The sequence below is a fragment of the Alexandromys fortis genome, unplaced genomic scaffold (genome assembly GCF_014885135.2).
Source record: "Alexandromys fortis isolate MF-2015 unplaced genomic scaffold, M_Fortis_MF-2015_v1.1 scaffold_9, whole genome shotgun sequence".
In the NCBI taxonomy this organism is placed as follows: Eukaryota; Metazoa; Chordata; class Mammalia; order Rodentia; family Cricetidae; genus Alexandromys; species Alexandromys fortis.
Window position 1 is genome coordinate 13,938,899 of NW_026067892.1, and position 22,282 is coordinate 13,961,180.

Consider the following 22,282-nt stretch of genomic DNA (forward strand, 5'->3'; position numbering starts at 1 on the left):
ACAGTTAGGATGCTTTGGATTGGCTCTGCTGCTGGATGCCTACATCAACAGTTAGGATGCTTTGGACTGCAAGTATGAAGGAAAAAATACCAAGTCAGCTTTGTTGGAGTAGTCAGAATGGATAGAAGCAACATGGGAGGGAAAAGTGCAAGCACACAACTGAAGGCAGATATCAGAAGGGCAGGACTCTCTATTAGCCAAGCTGACCTCAGTCCGAGAGCCTCATCTCGATGGTGACCTCAGTGGTGGCAGCCATAGCTTTAGGTGTTCCTGTCAGACTGTCAAGTAAAGAAAGCATGGGCTGAGACTTAAGATGCTTTCCGCTACAAAGGTTTGGGAGGCTTTGTCCCCGCTGTAGAGAGAGTGAGGTGGGAGGAGGTTTTAGAGACGGGGCCTAGTGGACACTAATTAGGTCACCAGGGCTCCATCCTCAGGAGTGGATTAATGTTGCCCCAAGGGCAGCATGGGACTCTGCTGGTTTCTGAGGAAATGATTGTGGTAAGTAACCCTGGACCGTCTCTGAATTTCTCTTCTGCGTGTGCTCCAACCATTGCGTTATCTACGATGAGGCAAGCCAATGCTGAGGCAATCTTAAGTCTTCAGAACCACAGATTAAATGAACCTTTTGTCTTTATAAACTATCTAACCTCAAGTAATTTGGTCACAAGAACTCAAAGCTATAAAAGACAGCATGTGTGTTTCTTGCCGTGCTCTGGTCACCACAGTGATGTTAGACGTGCAGACACACTTTTTATTTGTACTCTAGTTAGTGGTTAACCAATATTTATTTAACTGATTTACCTATAGGTTGGTCAGATTAACTGGTGTAGGCTGAGCTTGGTTGAGTGTCTCTGCTGAATTGAACTGGGACTGTTCGCACTTCTGAGGAAGTGAACTAAGGGTCAGCCAATTAAATCGGACTCGTCCTGACAACTCCAGCTCACACAGATGTGTTCCTCCCTTCTCCCCTTCGATTCCTCCAGGGACCAGGGACCCCCTGAAGGATGTTCAAGGGGAAGCACAAGAGTTACTAGGCAATCATGTGTCAACCTGTGTTCCCTGTTGCCTGCTGCCATCTCACGGGCCAAAGAAAGTCACGTGACAATGCTACAAAGCATCCCACTCCCATGGGAGTGCAAAGGAGGGATGGGATGTGGCTGTGCAAGTCTAACAACACAATGCACTATTTGATTGTTGTAAGAACATGACAGATCACACTTACATACCCACTGGTATCAGCCAATCACTCAGCAGGAGACCCGGTGAGCATGCGACACACCAATCTGTGTCAGTATGACAGCGAGCTAGCTTTTGTTTTATTCTGTTTCTGAAGACAGAGTTTCCCTGTGTAACTCTGGCTGTCTTTGAACTTGCTCTGTAGACCAGGCTGGCCTCGAACTCACAGACATCCACCTGCCTCAGCCTTCTGAGTGCTGGGGTGAAAGGCGTGCGCCACCACTGCCAGGCTAGGACTTGTTTTTATAGTGACAGTTTTTTATTACATTTTATTTGTTTATTTTATGTTTGTGGTCGGGGCTCGCTGGCTGCCAGACTCAGGAAGAGGTCAGAGAAGAATGTTAGCAAATGTGCAAAGGACAGAAAACTTTGCTATAGTGTGTGATTCCACCCCTCTCCGAGCTCCTGTTCTTCCCCCCACAAAAAAAGGGTTTTGTTTTTATGAAGCAGAGCTTTGAAAAACATTTTTTAAAGTGTGTGCCTTTGGGGCTTCTGTATGCCACAGTTCTGTGGAGGTCAGAAGGGGTTGGATTCCCTGCATCTAGAGTTAGAGGCAGTTGTGAGCTACCTCACCTGGGTGCTGGGAACTGACCTCGGATCTTCTGGAGACCAGTAAGTATCCTGAACCCCTAAACCATCTCTCTGGCCCACATTGGAAAGGCTGTAAGGAGAGACAGGGGGAAAGGTAAGACTGAATCTTCAGCCTACTCCATAGCATGGTTCCAGTGAGGAAGGCAGGAGGCAGCTACCTAGCTGACCTTCAGTTACTTGCCCTGAAGTCTGGCTTCCCCAGTGCAGTCCTGAGGGCTAAGTCTGTTTGCTGATGCTCTCTAGAACACCTCCGCCTTCCCTACAGCCTCCAGAGAAGCTCTGGAAGGCTGAGGGCTCTCTCTATGTATCAGTTTTATTCACTTCCTTTCCATCTTCCAGAAGATCACAAAATACCTCTGCCGACGGCTCTGGTTTTGTCTTCTTCATTGTCGTTTTTTGTTTATTGTTTTTACAGATGCTCCAGCAGAATTTTGAAAGGAAGTGAAGACAATTGCGTGTGTGTGTAGCCCACTATTTTGAACACATACATAACTGGTATATGTGTGGTCGTTATGTGTGCATATCCACATGCATGACTTTATATGACACTGAATCTCGTTATTATAAATGTTCGATTGTACTTAATTTTAAAAAGTATTATTGTCAAGTGGGTGCTGGTGTCACGCTGCACACGGAAGGTCAGAAGACAACTCTGTGGAGGCAGGTGTCTCCTTCCACCTTCATATGAATCGTGGGGATCAAATTTGGGTTGTCAGGCCTGGGCTGAAAACATGGTTATCTTCTGAGCAATCTTCCTGTGCCTCCATCACCCCACTGCCAATCAATCACCTTTCTTTGCCACCATGTTAACTGAATTCCCTCCAGAAGAGCTGTGAGAAATGTTTCTCAAAGCCGTTGTAAAAAAGTATGTGTGTGCGTGCGTGCATGTGTGTGTGTGTGGGGGGGGAGTCAGGCATCCTTCTAACTTTCTACTGGTTTGTAAATAACACTAGCTGGGTATTTGCTACTGTCATTTTCTCTCTGCCCGGAACAATAAGTAAATTTTTAAATTCTGGGGCTAATATAATTGACCACAAGGAACTCAGTTGAAATAACTTTTTAAATTTTTTTTTTGTTTTTGTTTTGTTTGTTTTGTTTTTCGAGACAGGGTTTCTCTGTAGCTCTGGGGCCTGTCCTGGAACTAGCTCTTGTAGACCAGGCTGACCTCGAACTCACAGAGATCTGTCTACCTCTCCCTCCCTGGGATTAAAGGCATGCACCACCACTGTTTAGAAATGACATTTTTTAAAACAGGAAGCATTAAACATGGGGCTCACCTGACTCTGACCTCTGGAGGGCTATGTCTTTTTGTTGTTGTTGTTTATTGTTTTTAACTCTGAACAATTTGAACCCAAGTGCCCTTATCAAACCATTGCTCTCCCTTTCTGACCCTAAGGGTGGCTGGCTGGGGGAGGACAGTAGCTGAGAGCTGGAATTAGAGCCGGCAAATGACCCAGGAAGGAAATGACTATCTTATGTTGGATCTAAAACCTCCCTAATAAATATTTATCTGTTATTGCTAGCGCTGAGCATAGACTCACAGGATGCAATATTCAAATGCACAGGCCTGTGAGGCTGGGAGGAGCATCCACGTGTGTGTGTGTGTGTGTGTGTGTGTGTGTGTGTGTGTGTGTGTGTGAGAGAGAGAGAGAGAGAGAGAGAGAGAGAGAGAGAGAGAGAGAGAGAGAGAGAGGCGCTTCTGTCTGCCGAGCTTCAAGTGGAAACGAGGGTTGAGTGAAGATCGACACTTTCCAGGAGAAACGGTGACTCACACGAAGATGACCAAAATGGCATCTGTTTCCCATCGTCTTTGTTTCGTTCTTGGACTCCATTCAGAGGCACTTCCTTCCAGCTGGGACTTTCAATGGTATAATGTGCAGGCAAGATCCACAGAAGTGGGTTTAGAGGAGGGAATTAAAGAGGAAGATGCAGCGCGCAGAGGAGACGACGGAAAATTACACCCAGGTGGGGGCAGCCGAGGACGGACACACACCCGGATAGACATGTGCCAACGGAGATATTTAGAGACATGCGGTGATGTGTGTGATCTGTAACGCGGGCTGCAAAGGTGTGAGCTGGATGACAGGCGATGGGACGCAAAGCCTGAGGGCTATCAGCACTCGGACGCCATTTCCGTCTCTGGCCTCCGCTCCTTATTTAAATGAGTACAGCATAGCTCTGCTTGTTGCTCCCTGGCGATTTATCCATTTTGCAGACCAGCTATATTCCCCGTGCCGGTGCCTGCTGTCTGGCTCTGTGATGGAAAGGGCCTGATGAACATCTCTTGGGGGTCCCAAAGAACCTGGCATGGGGGTGGAGCCATCACCTAGACAGGTGGGCTGGGCTTTGTTACCAGACTAGGCAGCTCATCAGATAGCCCATTGGTCAGAGGCTGGACGGGGCCGAGTAAGAAGCTGCATCCAAATATTCCTTCTCATAGTTCGTTCTCCCAGGGCTTCAGCAGAAAGGAGGAAGCCGATACTTAGAGAGAGAGAGAGAGAGAGAGAGAGAGAGAGAGAGAGAGAGAGAGAGAGAGAGAGAGAGAGAGACTCTCATATTCTAGAACTCTTCCCTTTTACCCAAATGGATTTTTAAAAATCAAGTATCACTAAACTTGTCTAGTTTCCTCCTCTTTACCGGCAAGTGTATCTCGAGAGGCCATATCAAGAGAGAAAGGCGTTGCAGCGGTAATGATAGAGATGGCTGGTTATTCTTTGTTCTTTGGGCCATCATGGCGAACAGAGCTGATACTGGCCAGGAACACGTTAGAGGCTACACACTGAGCACTCGTTTGGCTCACTACAAAAGCTGTGTCTCAGTGAACACGGCAAAATGATGCCATGGCACGGATTGTTGTACACCCTCAAGAGAGGTGCAAACAAAGCCAAAAGCAACCAGTGTCACCTCTGATTGTATGAGGCATCAGAAACTTGAAAGGACAATGTAGCTCCGTGAGTGTGAGTTCTCATTACTCGGATATCCCAGAGGCAGCTTGGCTTAACACATAGGCCAGGAATCCATGAACGTAGTTGCCACTGGGGGCCAGGCGGGCAGCATAGATATGTGAGTCTAGCCAGAGTTAAGCGATCAGAAATGATAGACCCGCGGTGAATGGAAAGCTCTGGCCCCATTGGAAGAACCTTCAATTTGATGTTAAAATTGCAGAGTCGAACGATTTAAGTCAGGGCTGGGGAAATAAATCCACTGGTGAACAGCAGGCATGGGGACCTGAGTTCAATTCTCAGAATCCACAGGTCAGACGGACAAGCAAAAAGCTGGTCATGGTGACTCACACTTATCATCCTGCCTCTCTCTCTCTCTCTCTCTCTCTCTCTCTCTCTCTCTCTCTCTCTCTCTCTCTCTCTCTCTCTCTCTCTCCTCTTTCTCTCTCCCCACCCCCACCCCGTGTCCTTTCCTCCTCTCTCTCCCCTGACCCTCCACACACAGGAGTACTTGCTCGTTTGTGCAGTACCTGAAGAGGCCAGAAGAGGGCATCAAATCCTTTGTAACTGGAGTTACAAGTGCCTGTACCACCTGTATGGGTTCTGGCAACTGAACCTGGGTCGTTGCAAGAATGTTTCTCCAGCCCCGCCTTCACATTTACGTGCTTTCCACGTTCCCATTTCAAGTGGATGGGCTTCTTATGCTTTGTTTGAGGCTGTAGAAAACAAAGGCTTTTTTTTTTTTTTTTTTTTTTTTTTTTTTTTTAGGATGGAGGGGCAAACTTCTTCCCTAGGCTGAGGAGGAGTGGAGGTTGCTTTGCAGCTCTTGGGAACAACGGAGTTTTGGGTAATAGTCTATACAGATACCTCTTAGAAGGAAGAGCTGAGTGTAGTCCCTGCATTGGCTACACCTGGGAGTGAGTCTTCTCACCTGACAAAGACTCCCCCATCCAGCTCTAGCCCTGACGCTGCACAGGTGGGACCTACATGAATCTTATCAGGGATGCAACTGCCAGCTCACTGCCGGCCACTGGGAGACGAACAACAAAACACTGGGCTTGTTTTCTTAGGGCCTCTCTACTGCGTAAGACCCTGGGCATGCTAAGACGCTGGCTTGCCAAATTCTGGGGCATGGGGTGTGAGTGTGGTTTAAGAATAGTTCAAATTTCCTGGCAGTTTAGTGGACTGGTTTCTCAGAATCTGAATGGAATCGGCTGTAAGAGTATTAAACATTTTTCTGTTTCACTAAATGAGATTCACACCTGTTTCAAGGGTCTGACGCACCCCCAGCTATGGGAAGCATTTGCTGAGGGCTCCTGTGGATCCATCACTGCCCCTCTGCCACTTTGGGATGGATACAGACCTTGAGGATAACTGGAGAAGCAAGGACCGGTGGGTGAGCTCCTGGCTGCAGTAGGGAGCCAGGAAGGAGGAAGTTCTGAGGCCATTTTGTGGCTCTCTTCGTTTTTTTGTTGCCACGCATCTTTGTCCATGTTTTAGTTTTATATACTTTTTTTGGGGAGGGGAGGGAGTCCCCAAATGTGCATATTAAAAAAAGAAAAACCTAACTAACAAACAACTTCACTCCAGCAGATCGTTTTGTTAGCCTCAAGATGAGTCCCTGCCTGGAAAACTCTCAGGTGCCAGGAACTACCGCCCACTTCCCATCCCAGTCAAGCTGCTTAGGGCTTGACTTGAATGGCTAATTATTGGTCACCTCACCTTCTTGTCAAAGCCAAAAGATTATACTTAATGCACAACGTAAGCCGTCCCCTGGACCTCACTTGTTTGGGTCGGCAATCACATTTCTCTGTTCCCCTCCCCACTTAGCGAAAGTTTTAGTAATTGCCCTCTGGGCTCAAAAGGGCTTCCCACGAGGCCATTGAAATGTTAAAAAGCCCCCTGACTTAGGGAACTGTTTATCTGCACTCCAAGAGAAAGAACTGGGACAAATCTGTGCGGCTTTGAGACCTGACAGGATGCGGATTTCGTGCGAGCAATTTCTTAACTTTCAGCTTAATAATCACTATAATCAACTCGGTGCACCGAGAGTTGGTAAGACGGGCTTCTTAAGCAGCAGCTCGAGCATTAAAGCAGGTAAATAAGCCATAATGGCGGTCTTCCCTACCCTGTAAACATCACGTCTGTTCCCTCGGGCTTCTCAAGACGCGCACACGAGGTCAGTCTGTCTGTCTCTCAGGGATAAGAGAAGTCGAGGCTCTCCTTTCTTAGTCCTGCCAGTCCTGGAAGCCTCAGCAGAACTGGCTCAGTTCCAGATAAACCTTTCAGGGTCACATCTGGTCCTTTCAGGGTCACATCCCCTCCCTACCCATGAACCTCTCTTTCTGTCAGGGAGGAGACCCAAACCAGCGGCTCCAAGACCATGATCCCTAAAGGCCAGGAAGGCATAGGAATCACAGGTAGCCATGCAAATTTTATCAGAAAAAAAAAAAAAGCTAGCCTCTAAGCCTCATTACCTAGTAGCTAGTAATGAGATTTTTGGAGAAGTAACAAGCTATAAATAACCTTCTCTATAAGAGTAAAGATCACAGTGGTTTTTGTGCTCAGGGTCCCCCACAGTATTTTATCTGCTTGCCTGGTCTGTTGTTATTCGTGTGGAATATCTCATTGTCCACATGATTTTTACTCACAAGCTCTTCTTTTAAATTTATTTTTTTAATTAATTGATAAACTCATCTGATATGACCGGTTATGTTGTATAACATCTATGTAGACTGGGGATTCAGTCCAGCTATGTAAAGTGAGGTTGTGGCTGCTCCAAGGTGTGGCTGAATTTCTATAGTAGGAGAGAGAGAGAGAGAGAGAGAGAGAGAGAGAGAGAGAGAGAGAGAGAGAGAGAGAGAAACAGCCATAGAAATCTGCAAGAGTCCAGAGCAGCGAGAGAAAGTAATAAACTAAACATGGCCAGTAGACTGAACTGGGCCATGAGGGATGGGTGGGTGGAGGTTGGGGTAGGGGTGAGGGAGCAGGAGAGGAGCAAGGAGAGGAGGGCATGACAAGTGGAGCAAGAGATAGCCAAGAGCCAAAAGAGCGCACAGGCTAAACAAACAGCAGGGTTATACAGAAATGGGAAGCTGGGAGAAGGGAAACCCATGAACTGGATAAGTTTAGGCAGGGATGGGTGAGAAGAGCTGAGAGAAGCCAGGGGTACTGAGTGTGCACTTTGGTATGCTAATAGGGACTCATTTAACCATTTGCCCCCTAAGTTTCTTTTGGACCTGACAACATCTACCCATCCCATGCTACCCTCCCCTCTTGAAGCACCTTGCTAACCCTTGTTGCCGCGGACTGTCCCTCTCGGAGACCATCACCCACGGGGGACCAGGGTGAAGGATAGGATAGCCAGGATACGACGCAAGGGAATGACAGACAGACACACTGGTAGTGAAAATCTGCTGCAATTTTACTTCTGCAAAGCTTCAGTTTATGTACAAAACAGATCAAAGAACTTGGCAGGCTCACTGCATCACCCCATTTAGGGTTCCAGACATAAATCAAGGCTAAGCATAATCAAAATAGAACTCCTTCTACGTGCTCAAGGTGTTGGCAAGGACTTTTAGTTTTGTCTCTTAGAATTCTGTCTCACACCACTAACCATATTCTACTGTGGGGGACTAGTTCTCAGAGTCCTGGGTCTAGCTTTTGTCTATATAGTCTTTTATTCTTCTGTTTTATTATTAATAAAGTTTCTAAGGCTCATGTGGCGTGGGGCATGCTTCAGTTCCTCAAGGACTGCTTAAAGAACGGTGGGGCCGAGCCAAGGACATACTTTGATTTCTTGGTGAGCAGTCAGCTGAAAACAGGAAAGATAAGAAATACAGAGAAAGATCATGCAGGGTGCCAGGAGGGCTCGCTCTCAAGGCCATTTCCAGATACGAGATCTGCCTAAGGCATCAGGTCCTATCTTGACCACTGATTGCCAGGGGACCACCTGGGGCTTCGCTCCAGGAAGCTCTAACCCCAATCCTTCAGCAGGCGAAAGCCAGCGCAGAGGCATTTTGTCACTACACGGCAGTCACTGCTGTGGACGTGGCAGGTCTCCCTTTTTTATTTTTAAAATGAAGCTCGAACACCTCCTGTTTCACTGCCTGTAATGAAGAAAATAAGCACTTTAAGAGACAGGGGAATAAAAAGATGACCAATACTATCAAGAGTATAATTACTCCAATGAATACAAAGTACTGCACCCAATCTAAGGGATTAAGGCTCTTAAGTCCACGTTCCAATTGCGAAGCCAAATCTTGCAGTCCCCCTAATTTTAAATGAGATTGACTCATAGCAGAAATATCCTTTTGTAATGCGGCTAGATCATGAGTAATATCGTTATCCCGCCACAATCCCTGTAGGTGAGCCTTAACTTTATCCCATGGCTGTGAAGTGTTATAAGGTAGTGGTGTGACACAGATTGATTTAAAATCATCGTGACAACGTGTTGATAGAGTTGTTTTTAAATTAGCAATGTCCTGACCAAGAACGAGCACTACTTCCTCTAGCACATTTAATTTTGCTTCCAACTTCTTATCTATAGCTTCTTGTTCTAATAATGCTGAAGTAATATTTTTATTCAAAGCATTCACATAATGGGCAGTATGAATTTCCTGCACCAGGGCTGTAGTAGCCATAGCAAAGGTGGTTAATATAGAAATTAATGTTGTAATTCCCAAAATTAATACTGCTACAAATCGCTTTGGCCTAATCAACTCATTTAGAGTGTTTAAAACCTGCATAGCAGAATTATCATACCAGGGATCATTCCCCAAATCTACAGGCAACATCACAAAAGGAGGGCGTCTAACAATGATCATAGTACCTAACTCTTTTTGTTCTGCCGATGTTATACAATTGGTCAATTTACAGGAATGACAAACTATTTTATACGACTTCCCTTCCTGAGAAATATTCACAAAAGTTGCCTGAGCTAACAGCAATGCATTAGGATATGCTATACAGGCTTTCAGTCCGACAGGTTCAGATTTTGTATGATTGGGCTTCTTTTCCAGAAACATATTGGCTGCAGCAACCAGTCTAAAAAGATCAGTATGTTTCCTTGTCTTATTTTCATGTTTTGCAAACCAGTAGGGTTCTACAAATCCTGGAGAAAACCATCGCCTAAGTGGCTCTCCTAATCCAGTCCACGCATAATTGTGGTACTTGTCTTTATGGGTATCAATGTAATCTTCATAAAGTCCTTTGCCATTGCTCCTTTTAACCCCTGAATTAGAATTTGAATAGTCCCATATCTCATAATCATAATCAACAGGCCTAACCCACATCGCAGAATCCGAAAAGCCACAAGCTAGCCATGTAGGAAACTTAGACAAAGAAGAGTCCCAAAATTGATTCTTGTCTCTATATTTTCCTATACAGGGATCTATAGGTAGATCATGAACTTTCGTAAAGTTGTCATGATAATTAGGATTTCCCAAGGTCTGCATCTGAATCTCCCACATCCATCTCCTACCTGCATTCTCTTTGTCTGGCCCGTCAGTGAGAAAAGTACTGTAGCGTGTACTCAGGCAACCCGAAGGCACTCTCCCTTGAAGCGAAATGCAGATCGGAAGCGAGTCTGCCCTTCCCTCAAAGGTTATAAGAGAGGACAAACCAGTTCGTGCGTCAGAATCCTGAGCACCACCCATTCTCACTGAATCATTGGTTAACACTTTCAAAGGCTCAGGATCTAACCACCCCACGGGTTGCAAGATAGGGGGATTCGGGACATACGCCCAGTAGGAAACTCCCTCCACCCTTTGGGGAGCAGAGATAATGGCCAAAAAGGCGAGGAAATACATAGACGCTGTCAGGGATTTTCCTTGTTCAGTGAGCAGCTGTTTCGCTTCTCGTGTCAGATGACGAATCTTCGTCCATGTTATTTCTGCCGTGGGCCGGCTTAGTTTCATTTTCTTCATTTGCTGCTGGAGCTGCTTTTTCTGCTTCCGCCACCGTCTTTTCCTTCTTCTGCTTTGCAACAGCAGGTCGGATGAGGCGATCTGGGATCCAGATGGGGGAGTCGGCATTCTGTGGAAACACACAAGCATACCCTCGTCCCGAGGTGATTAGAACATCCGGCCCCTTCCAGAGGCCGGAAAGGAGATCTTTCCACATTACTAGTGGCAATGGAGATTGTCTTCTATCCTTGTTCCAGTGCCTTATTGCAGCACTATTTTGTTGATCATTTATATTTAAATGATTTAATGTAAATAAACTGTGTGACAACACATGATGAGGAGTATAATACTTGTTGGCTTGCTGTAGCCTCTGTATTTGCATCTTCAAGGTTTGATGGGCCCTTTCAATAATCCCTTGTCCTTGTGGATTGTAAGGGATTCCTGTGACATGTTGAATATGCCACTGCATACAAAACTGCTCAAATGCTTTGGCAGTATATGCTGGCCCATTATCTGTCTTGATCTGTGAGGGAATACCCATTACTTGAAAACTCTGAATAAGATGCTGAATCACATCTTTTACAGCTTCCCCTGTTCGGGCTGAAGCATGTATGAAATGAGAATAAGTGTCTATGACCACATGGACATAACACAATTTTCCAAAGGATGGAACATGAGTCACATCCATTTGCCAAATAACATTAGCCTTTAAACCTCTAGGGTTCACTCCCATTTTTAAGGGATGGTAGGCAACTGGGCAATGCTGGCATTGCTTTACTATTTGCCTAGCTTGTTCTCTGGTAATATGAAACATTTGTTTCAAAGCCTTTGCATTCTGATGATGTAAGGCATGACTCTCTTGTGCTTCTTGCATTGAAAAGACACCTTGAGACCGAGTTAATAAATCAGCCATAGTATTTCCCTGTGCTAGAGGGCCTGGAAGACCTGAATGACCACGTATGTGGCCTATGAAAAACTTCTCTTTCCTTTGGTGTACAAGCATTTGTAATCTTTGTAACAAAGGTAATATAGGTGATTTCCCTGACAAAAGGGCAGTTTCCAATGCTGGAAACAAATTAACTACATATTTAGAATCTGTGTATAAATTAAAAGGCTGCTGAAATGTCATGAAGGCTAAAATTACTGCTCTTATTTCAGTCTGCTGGGCAGAAGTCTGCTCTCCTTCTTCCCAGTATGAGCCATGATGATATGTATAAACTGCAGCCCTTCCAGTGGAAGAACCATCTGTGAAGATTAATATCGCTTGATCTAGAGGTTCTGATGAATACCAGATAGGAAACACAATTTCCACGGTCTTAGCAAATTCTATGAGAGGATGTTTGGGGTAGTGATATTCTATCTGACCTGTATAATTTTGTAAAGCCAAAATCCAATCTTCATTATTTTGTAATAATAAGTCTACTTGAGCCTTCTTATAAGGAGTTATTATAAAATGTGGCTCTCGTCCAAATAGTTCTCTAGATCTAATTCTACCTTTTATAATTAAAAGGGAGCACAAATAAGGAAAGTCAGCCAACATTTTTGCCTGAGTATGTGGTAAATGTAACCATTCCAATACTCCGTGTTGCCACAAACAGGCAGTGGGAGTATAAGCGGTTGGAAACACCAGCAGGCCCCATCTATCTTGATAATTTATTTGGTGAACCCTGGCACAGGCAATGGCTTCCTCAACAATATGTAATGCATTTAATGCTTCTTGGGTTAATTGCCTAGGCGACTTAGGATTTGCGTCCCCATGAAGTATAGAATAAAGAGGGCTTAAAGTCCCAGTGGTAATTTTTAAATAAGGTCTTAGCCAATTGATATCTCCTAACAGCCTTTGAAAATCATTTAATGTTTTCAATTTATCTCTTCGAATTGACAATTTTTGTGAACTAATATAATTAGTGCCTATAGTTTGTCCTAAGTAGCTCAATGGTCTGTCACGCTGAACTTTATCAGGGGCAATAACAAGTCCATACTGGGTTAATTTATAAATGGCTTGTGTTAAAATTTTTTCAACTGTCCTTTGTTCTGGATGAGCCAGAAGGATATCATCCATGTAATGCATTATATAGGCTTCCTTAAATTCCTGCCTGACCTCCTGCAGGGCCTGAGCTACGAATTTCTGACACAATGTTGGAGAATTCTTCATCCCTTGAGGCAAGGTGACCCATTGATATCTTTTAAAAGGCTGCCTAAAATTCACTGAAGGTACACTAAAGGCAAAACGTTCACTATCTTCAGGATGCAAGGAAATGGTAAAAAAGCAATCCTGCAAATCTATAATAATAATCTTCCATTCTTGAGGTATGGCTACTGGTGATGGAAGCCCAGGTTGCAAGGGCCCCATATCCTTCATGACTGCATTTACGGCTCGGAGATCCTGTAACAATCTCCATTTTCCCGACTTTTTCTTTATAACAAATACAGGAGTATTCCAGGGACTGTTGGATTCTACTATATGACCCTTGTTTAGTTGTTCTTGCACCAGCTGCTCAAGAGCCTGTATTTTTTCTTCTGTTAGGGGCCACTGACTCACCCAAACCGGCTCTTGAGTCAGCCATTCTATTTTATCTGCATATAATTTTTCCGCAGTGGCCCCTATGTAAAATACTGCTCATTAAGGTTATCTGAAGTAACCAGTTTAACATTCATGGAATCCAGCAAATCTCTCCCCCAGAGTGTGAATGGTAAGGAGGGTAAAACATATGGTTGGATATGTCCTGTTTTTCCTTCATCTTCCCACTTAAGAATCATGGAACTTTGCATAACTCCTGAGGCTGATCCCAATCCAAGCAAAGATGATCCCGTCTTATGTATCGGCCAAGAGTTTGGCCAGTCCCTGCTAGAAATACATGTCCTGTCAGCCCCAGTATCCATGAGACCCCTTATCTTTTTACCATTTATTTTAATAGTTTTAAATGGTCTCTCATTGAGTTCCTTAACCCAGAAGATCCCTTCAGTAGATCCAAACTGCCCTTCACCTCTTTGTTCTTTTAATATTTTATTGGGTAAATTAATGTATGGTAATAGCAATAACTGTGCTATACGTTGTCCTTTGTGTATTTGTATAGTTTCAGCCAAGGGCCGAAGCATCACTTTAATGTCATTTTGGGTATCTGCATCAATTATTCCTGGAAGAACCTCAAAGTTCTTCTGGTAGTTAGAGCTTCGCCCTATGATTAGTCCCACTGTCTGAGGGAGGAGTGTCCCAGAAACCTTAGTAGGAACTAAGGCCACTCCATCCCATTTGGAGAGGAGCAAGTCCTCTGAGCTTGCTAGATCTAGTCCAGCACTTCCTGGAGTAGCTCTAGGCAAATCATGAATAGTGAATTCTGATGCCTCAGGGTTTAACATGCCCTGGGACGGAGAACCTTCTTCTCCCTTGGGTGTCGGGTTAGGAGAACACCCCTGTTCTAGTTTTTTGACTCTTTAGGTTCTTCCTCTCCTTCTTTAGTGAGAGGTGAACCATCTTTATGATATTTTGAGTTACACTCATTACTCCAATGTTTTCCCTTTTTGCACCGAGGACATATGCCCGGTAAACTTTTTCGTCCTGAGCTTTTGGATTTCTTGCAATCCCTTTGAATGTGCCCAGGTTTTCCACAATTATAACAAGTAGGAGTGGTGATGCCTTTTGCACCCCCTCCATATGTCTTTTTTACATAGGCGCTAAATCTTTGTCCTTTCATTGCAGCTGCATAGGCCATTCCTTGAACGACCGCTGGTGAGGCATCCATACATGCTTTGATATAATCACTTAATGTCCCTGTCTGTCTTAGAGGTCGAATAAGATCTTGACAAAGAGCATTGGCATTTTCCCATGCTAATTGTTTCAATAGCATATCTGTTCCTTCCGAAGGAGGCAGCATTCTGGTGACTGCCTCCTCTAACCTGGAAATAAAGTCCTGATAGGATTCTTCATTCTTTTGCCTAATGCTAGCCAATGCTCCACCCTTGGTTCCGGGAGGTGGGAGCTTGCGCCATGCCAAAACGGCATTACCAGTTATTATTGTCAATATATCACGTGGGATTTTTACCTGATCTTGGGGAAGAGCATAGTCATCTGTGCCCATCAACATGGACATTGTTGGCTTAGGGCCTCTCTTCTTTATAGATTGAACTATAGAATCTTTACATTTATCTTCATATTCAGTACGCCAGAGAATGTAATCTCCTGGACTTAATGTGGCTTTGGCAGTTTGCATCCAGTCATGAGGAGTGAGCCAAAGGCTTGCGACCATATCCAAAACCTGTAAGGTATAGGGGGCAGAAGGCCCCAGACTTTTAACAGCACTTTGCAATTCTTTAAGAGTTTTAAGGGGCATAGGCTCCCATATGGGCTCATCGTTATCTCCAATTTCTGTAACAGGAAATATCCCCAAGGAAGTATCACCTGTTTTACGTGCCTCAGCCAGCGCTCCCTGAAAACCTACAGGAGGTAGGGGGCGGCTGCGTGGCTTTGGAACAGGTTTTCCTTTTGTGATATTCCCAATTGCTGCCCTTACTGGAGGATCAGTGTGGTCTCTAAAATCATCCTCCCATTCTGTTTCCTCCTGCTGATCATCCAGACCCCAGTCGCCATCAAGATCATTCCTTGCTAAGGGCTGATGAGATGAGGCGAAGGGGGGAGCAGAAGGTTTTAATGGTCTCTTTTCTTCCACGTCCCCCTCCTCTTCCCCAACTTCACTATAGATAGGAGAAGCAGCTCCCGTTTCAGAGGCAGTGTCACGACACAAGCCTTCAAAGGGGGAAATTTCCGACAGCAGTTCTCGGATCTGAAACCATATTTGATAAGCATAGGTAGGTAAAGTTTTTTCCCCATTCTCACGCACATAGCGCCTCATTTCCTTACCCACACGCTTCCATTCATCTAGCGATAAGGTCCCTTCCTCCGTGAACCAAGGGCTGACCTTTTTCAGGAACTTGGTAAAAGTTACCATGTCGTCTTCTGCGACCTGAAATCCTGCTTTGGCTAACTGTCGCCGCAGCATAATTACCATCATTTTATCGCTCTTAGTCATATGTTGCCCCATGGTTCCCTTATACTTAGATTACTCACACTTAACCGGTGATCCTTTACCGGCGAACCTGCAGCGTCCTGGTGAGAGTCGTTCCTGACTATTGGAAAGAAAAAGAGAAGGGGGAAAAGCTTACCTATCCTTCACGTCCCTGTTCCGAGCGCCACCTGCCGCGGACCGTCCCTCTTGGAGACCACTATCCACGGGAGAACAGGGTGAAGGATAGGATAGCCAGGATACGACGCAAGGGAATGACAGACAGACACACTGGTAGTGAAAATCTGCTGCAATTTTACTTCTGCAAAGCTTCAGTTTATGTACAAAACAGATCAAAGAACTTGGCAGGCTCACTGCATCACCCCATTCAGGGTTCCAGACATAAATCAAGGCTAAGCATAATCAAAATAGAACTCCTTCTACGTGCTCAAGGTGTTGGCAAGGACTTTTAGTTTTGTCTCTTAGAATTCTGTCTCACACCACTAACCATATTCTACCGTGGGGGACTAGTTCTCAGAGTCCTGGGTCTAGCTTTTGTCTATATAGTCTTTTATTCTTCTGTTTTATTATTAATAAAGTTTCCAAGGCTCATGTGGCGTGGGGCATGCTTCAGTTCCTCAAGGACTGCTTAAAGAACGGTGGGGCCGAGCCAAGGACATACTTTGATTTCTTGGTGAGCAGTCAGCTGAAAACAGGAAAGATAAGAAATACAGAGAAAGATCATGCAGGGTGCCAGGAGGGCTCGCTCTCAAGGCCATTTCCAGATACAAGATCTGCTTAAGGCATCAGGTCCTATCTTGACCACTGATTGCCAGGGGACCACCTGGGGCTTCGCTCCAGGAAGCTCTAACCCCAATCCTTCAGCAGGCGAAAGCCAGCACAGAGGCATTTTGTCATTACACGGCAGTCACTGCTGTGGACGTGGCACCTTGTCAGTGTGTACTACAAGCTTTAGGGACCTTCCTGTGTCTACACACCCAGTACTGTGATTATACCCCATGCCTCCATGCCTGACACTTTGGTCACCTGGATCCTAGGGATCAAACGTTAGTTCCCAGGCTTGAAAGGCAAGACCCCTTACTGACTGAGCTATCGTCTCCCAGTCCCTCATCAACTCTCACTCCATCCAGCCACCTGCTTTCCATGGTAAGGCATTCATTCTCCCGCCGCCTCCTGCAGCCTCCAGATTGTTCCTCTCCTGCCCAAGAGTCAGACTTTTATAGCCGGAGCCGTGAACAGACTGTGTCACCTGTGGACTCTCCCAGCAAGGACCATCATGGAGGTCAAAGGAGACACTGATAACTGTCGGGGCTGTGTTATGTATTGGGCTGCACACAAAGTACCAAGGTCTCTATTTCTGTTCTTGTCTGGAATTCTTTCCTCTTCCTGATCCCCACACTCAACCTGCAATATTTTACTTAACCTCTCATTTTCCTAACTTTTTTTCCTCAAGCTTACTCATCCAGACTCATCCAATGCACTAGCTGACTAACTTTACAGCGCCCTCATCTTGAGGAGACTTTAAAGGCAAAAATTTAAAATAATAATAATTAAAAAGAAACCTACTTAATCGAACTTACAATACCCATTTAGAACTGAAGTGGTTTAAGAAATTTTCTCTGAACCTAAGGAATTCCTAAATGTGGAATTTGTTGACCACAAATAAGAGAGCCTGCATTGAAGAAAGTTAAATGTTTTTATATTATTTTTTTTCTGAATCCCAAATCGAGTTTGGTATTGTCTCCTTCGGTCGTGTGATTCATCAAAATTCATACTGCGAAATGTTCACGTTAGCTCACTGCATGACTCTCTGCTAAAAATGATCAAAATTGTGGATCTAAAAAAGAAATTCATCTGTGCTTGATCTTTTGTCAGTTTATGGTCTATGTGGGAGACGAAAGAAACCGACTGTGGAGGCTGGGCCAGTGTTGCATCCTGTGAGCTTGCTGAGTTGCAGTGAACCAATGAACGTACTAATAAAACTCCAATCCACCATTTCTGCGAATTGGGGAATGTCCTGAAAGGATCAGTTCATAGATTACCAGAGATGACACGATTATACTGTGCAAATTCCACATGTTCATCTGCCCGCTAAATGAGAGTGACCCTTCACACAAGGACTGATACACCTAGCGACTCACAGAGACCTGGGCAGCATGTACAAACCCACATAGTCTAAGCCACGTGGTTCCTACCACTGAGAAGGGAAAGTGGACATGGGCTCCCATCCCTCACCCAGGAGCTATCCTCAATCAGCAACCCCTTACAAAGGGAAAAAAATTAGTTTTCTTCAATGGAGTCTCACTAGATATAAATCACATTGAAGGGCAGGCTCCAGGCCCAGCAGTCGATGGCCTATGCAAGATGAACTCAATGTGCTTCTGTAGAATTTTGTTGTCATCTCAAATTGTCTTCTTAATTTTGTGTTTTTATGGTGGTATGTGTGAGTGTTTCTTTCTTTTTTTTTTTTTTTTTTTTTTTGGTTTTTCAAGACAGGGTTTCTCTGTGGCTTTGGAGCCTGTCCTGGAACTAGCTCTGTAGACCAGGCTGGTCTCGAACTCACAGAGATCCGCCTGCCTCTGCCTCCCGAGTGCTGGGATTAAAGGCGTGCACCACCATTGCCCGGCATCCTCTTTTGTGTGTGTGTGTGTGTGTGTTTCTTGGGCTTTTTTTTTCTTTTAAATAATATGGTTTTTTAAAGGGGGGGTTGCCTGTTTGTTTTCTAAAGAGAAAGAGAGAAAAAAAGGTATGGAGTTGGGTGGGTGGGGAGAGCCTGGGAGGAGACAGGGGAGGGTATAGTATGTCCAAGAGAGTTTAGATCCTGACATACTCTATAGACCAGGGCTTCCCAGCTCCTTTTCATCCATAACCTCTGCTTGCCTGAAAAGGTTTATAAGTGTCTGCTATACAGTGTGTGGGGGCATGCACATGCATGTTTGCATGTGTGTAAGCATGCATTGCAGCATCCCTGGTGTGGAGCTATAGAACATTTCATGGGTTGTTTCTACATACACCTTCACATATTCGAGTGCTCTAGCGCGATGGTCAAGTAGCTCTCTCAGTCTCATCCAGAGAGAAAACACTATTTTATCTTGAATTTTTATGTAAACACAAGTTGAACATGATTTCCAAATTACCTTGAGTCTGCAAGCAGCAGCACTCTCTTCAGCAGGATATAGAATTTGGGTTATAAAGTAAAATTTTGCAAACAGGCACCCTCCGAGTCCTTCCATCTCCACAAATGCAGGATCAGTAGCACAAGAAGGAAAATTACTTGTAAGTGCCCAAGCTTCAACAACGTGCCTTTTCTGATGTCGCAGATAGAGGGAGAAGGGTCCTGGCACTGTGGTGTACCAAGTCACCACTGCCTGCTACTTAGCTACATCCAACCTTCCCAAAACTTCCCATGATCCTCTCTGTTCCTTTCTTCAGCTCCCAGAGAAAACTACCTCTCACACATCCTATCTGGCCCCTAAGGTATGTATAAATAGCTAAATAATAGGGGTGTTTGGGTTTCATCATGGCCAATCCCCAAATCGACTGATTTGGAAACACCTAGGAGACAGTGTAGCACACTCATGGATTTGGCTGTGAAGGTTTTACTAGGTTTTATTATTTCCTGTGAAAGTTTTATATTCTCTCTCTCTCCCTCTCTCCCTTCCCCTCTGTGTGTGTGTGTGTGTGTGTGTGTGTGCACTTCTCTGCGTGTGAGAGTACATGTGTATGAATGCATTCGCGGTGGGGACAGGACGACCTTGGCTGTCATCCCGAGGAACATTGTCTAGCGTCTGAGAGACAGGGTCTAGCACTGACCTAGAACTCATCAAGCCCCCAAGGCCGAGTAGCAATGAGCTTGAGAAAAAGCTGTTGTTCTAAGAGAAGCCTCAACATGGTTTCTGTTGATGCCAAGTCTCTAGAGTAAACATTCTCCCAGCAGCATTGCTGTGACTCTCTTTCGTGGGTGGAATTGTGTTTCCTGAGGTTCATATGCTGAAGTCTTTCTTAGCTGTTGTTAGCTCAGAATTCGACATGATTTGGAAATAATACAGGTAAAATGAAGTCATTGGAGTGTGATCCAGTGTGGCAGGTGTCCTGATAAAGAAGTGTGAACTCGGAGTCAGACACGGAGAGGAAATGATGCAGAGACCCTGGAACCCTGGAGCGCCGTGTCTCTTTTCCTATAAGCCAAGGCATATACATATTTCTCTTCTTGATACAGTCTGTATTTGTCTGTCCTATACAGATCTCAAGTTCAAAACTGAGCATACAGTCAGGCGGTGCTGGTGTTTGTCTTTAATCCCAGGATTTGGGAGGCAGAGGCAGGCGGATCTCTGTGAATTTGAGACCAGCCTGGTCTACAAGAGCTAGTTCCAGGACACAGAAACCCTATCTCAAAAAAACAAAACAACAACAACAACAACAAAACTGATTATACTTCTTTATAAGTAGACATAAACATCAAGGAGGAAAAGGATATAGCTTTGCCTTGCACGGGTTCTAGGAATAGTAATGCTAATCAGTTGTCTATGACTGTTTGTTTCTGACACACTTCATTTCTCTGTTCATTGCCTTATGAAATTAACCAACTTTCCCATCAATCATTTCTAATACTTCTCTGCTGTCTGATTCTGGCACAATAGCTATTCTATAGTTGTTTGTTTTTTCAAGACAGGATTTCCCTGTGTGGCCCTGGCTGTCCTGGAACTTGCTCAGTAGACCAGTCTACCCTTGAATCAGAGATCCATCTGCCTCTGCCTCTCAAGTGCTAGGATTAAAGGTGTGCACCACCATACCTGGCTTGCATAATAGCTCTTAGACTGTGTCCTTATGTGAATATAATTAGCAAGGTTGGAACTTACCACATCCCTTCTGTCCTCATGGTCTTTGTGGCTGCTCTGCTAAGTTATGGCCTTACTCTAAGCTGTTATCCATGCCCCTTCCCCTATCTCAACCATGAAGAGCTAGAAGTCTATAAAAACATTGTTTTAACTCTTCACATGGGCAAGTAGTCAGTGAGATGGGTCTAGAAACTAGAGGCCTTGCTAATGGAATTACTTAAGTCCACTTAGCAGACAAATCGCTTAAGGATTATGACTGTTTAGACTGCCTTGCTGTGAAGTGAAGGAAAACCCCTGGGCTTCATGCAACCTCCAAGTTCAGAGTAGACATATTTGAAGCACAGAAAAGTGTCAAGGGTATAAGAGAAGGGACTGCAGTCTCTTTTGAGGCCCACGAGACTGAAAACAAAGCCTTGGCACCAAGACCCCTCAATAAATGCCTCAAGATTTGTTCAACTGAAGTGGGAGTTGCATTTCCTCCCAGTGTGTTCACTGGCCCCAAGAGTGTCACAGCGGGGTATACCCTTGAGTCTGGAAGGAAATAGCCTTCCCATGACAGGCTCAATTAGGCCACAATCTGGGGCCAATTATCTACAGGGTCAATTAGGTACTGGCAGCTGGGTACTGAGGGCTGAGTAGGAAGAGAAAGTTGACTCTTGGCTGCCTCAAACTTTCATTCAATTCGTACATGTAGAGCCCCTGTAAAACTCAGATGAATCTGACTGGAGGCCCTGTATCTGTGGAATTATGTCTCCTGCTTTACAGCTCCAACCACAGTACTTGATATTATGGTGGATAACATTGCATGTATTGTCAACATTATTGCTGTGATGTTGGGAATGAAACAGGCTGTGACACACACTAGCCCTGCTACTCCTAAGCACTGCAAGGGATGTATGTGTGTGTGTGTGTTCTTCCCACAGGAATGGTGACATAGCGACTTGGTGAGCAGAACTACTCCCTTGGTTTCCTTTTTCAGTATTTAAATATTCAGTCCTGAACTTCCCCATACACTGAACACATACATCCCTTCTCTAAGACAAGACAAGTTGAAATCCCAAACAGTGACACAGCCTTCATCTCTAAGGGCAAAGACAAGACCTCAGAGAGACAGGAGACAGTCCTCTATAGCAGGCTGTTCTTGAGCCATTTTTGAAATGGTGTGGATCTGTTGTGGAAAACCCAGCTACCCACGCCGTGTCTGTCATGATTTGACAACGTAAGTGAAGAGATGCCGATCAAATGTTTGCCAAGACCCCTTGGTTGAAATCGATTCAATCAGAGAAACAGTTCCAGTGTGGCTACTAACCTTCTGATTTCCCCTTGGGATTTTGTAACCTAGATTCCTGCAGGAGAACGAACTCTAGAGGCCAAGGTCAGGAGCACAGACTAATCTGACTACACCTTCCGTATTGAATACGTGGTGTGCAACATGGACAGGGGGCATGGAAGATGCTCTGGGAAAGGTGAAACATGGGTGACACATGCTGTCACCCTTTGCCTAGGCAGATGCTGTCCAGGAGAGGGAAGGATTCCTCTGTGGGCCCTGTTTCAACCCTGCTGGCGATAACTCCTAGACTTTGTCCTTGGTCTTCACCCTTTTCCTCAGGGAAGTCTTTCTAAAATAGTTCCGGTTCCCGGCTAACAAAGTCTCTGTCTACATCTAATATAGTCCCTGTCTATAGCTGGGGGAAGAATCCTCAAGCATGTTCCCCCTGGGGTGTCAAGATCTTTGTCTCCCTGCTTCA

At 45.0% G+C, this 22,282-nt stretch overlaps 1 protein-coding gene across 1 annotated transcript; it reads right to left on the minus strand.

The window, feature by feature from the left end:
• Nucleotides 1–208: 208 nt before the first annotated feature.
• Nucleotides 209–16,553, minus strand: LOC126500353 (endogenous retrovirus group K member 25 Env polyprotein-like). Its single transcript, XM_050140162.1, has 3 exons — nt 15,836–16,553; nt 8,864–10,805; nt 209–352 (listed from the first exon to the last, which is right to left on the minus strand). The coding sequence occupies exons 2-3, from the start codon at nt 10,802–10,804 to the stop codon at nt 209–211; spliced, it is 2,085 nt and encodes a 694-aa protein (XP_049996119.1). The 5' UTR covers nt 10,805; nt 15,836–16,553.
• Nucleotides 16,554–22,282: the final 5,729 nt, after the last annotated feature.

Coding starts and splice junctions, on each gene's coding strand:
- LOC126500353 (XM_050140162.1), bottom strand. CDS start 10,804: ATGCCGACTCCCCCATCTGGATCCCAGATCGCCTCATCCGACCTGCTG. Junction 353..8,863: donor TACAGGCAGTGAAACAGGAG/GTGTTCGAGCTT, acceptor CTCTCTCTACAG/CGGGGACAAAGCCTCCCAAA.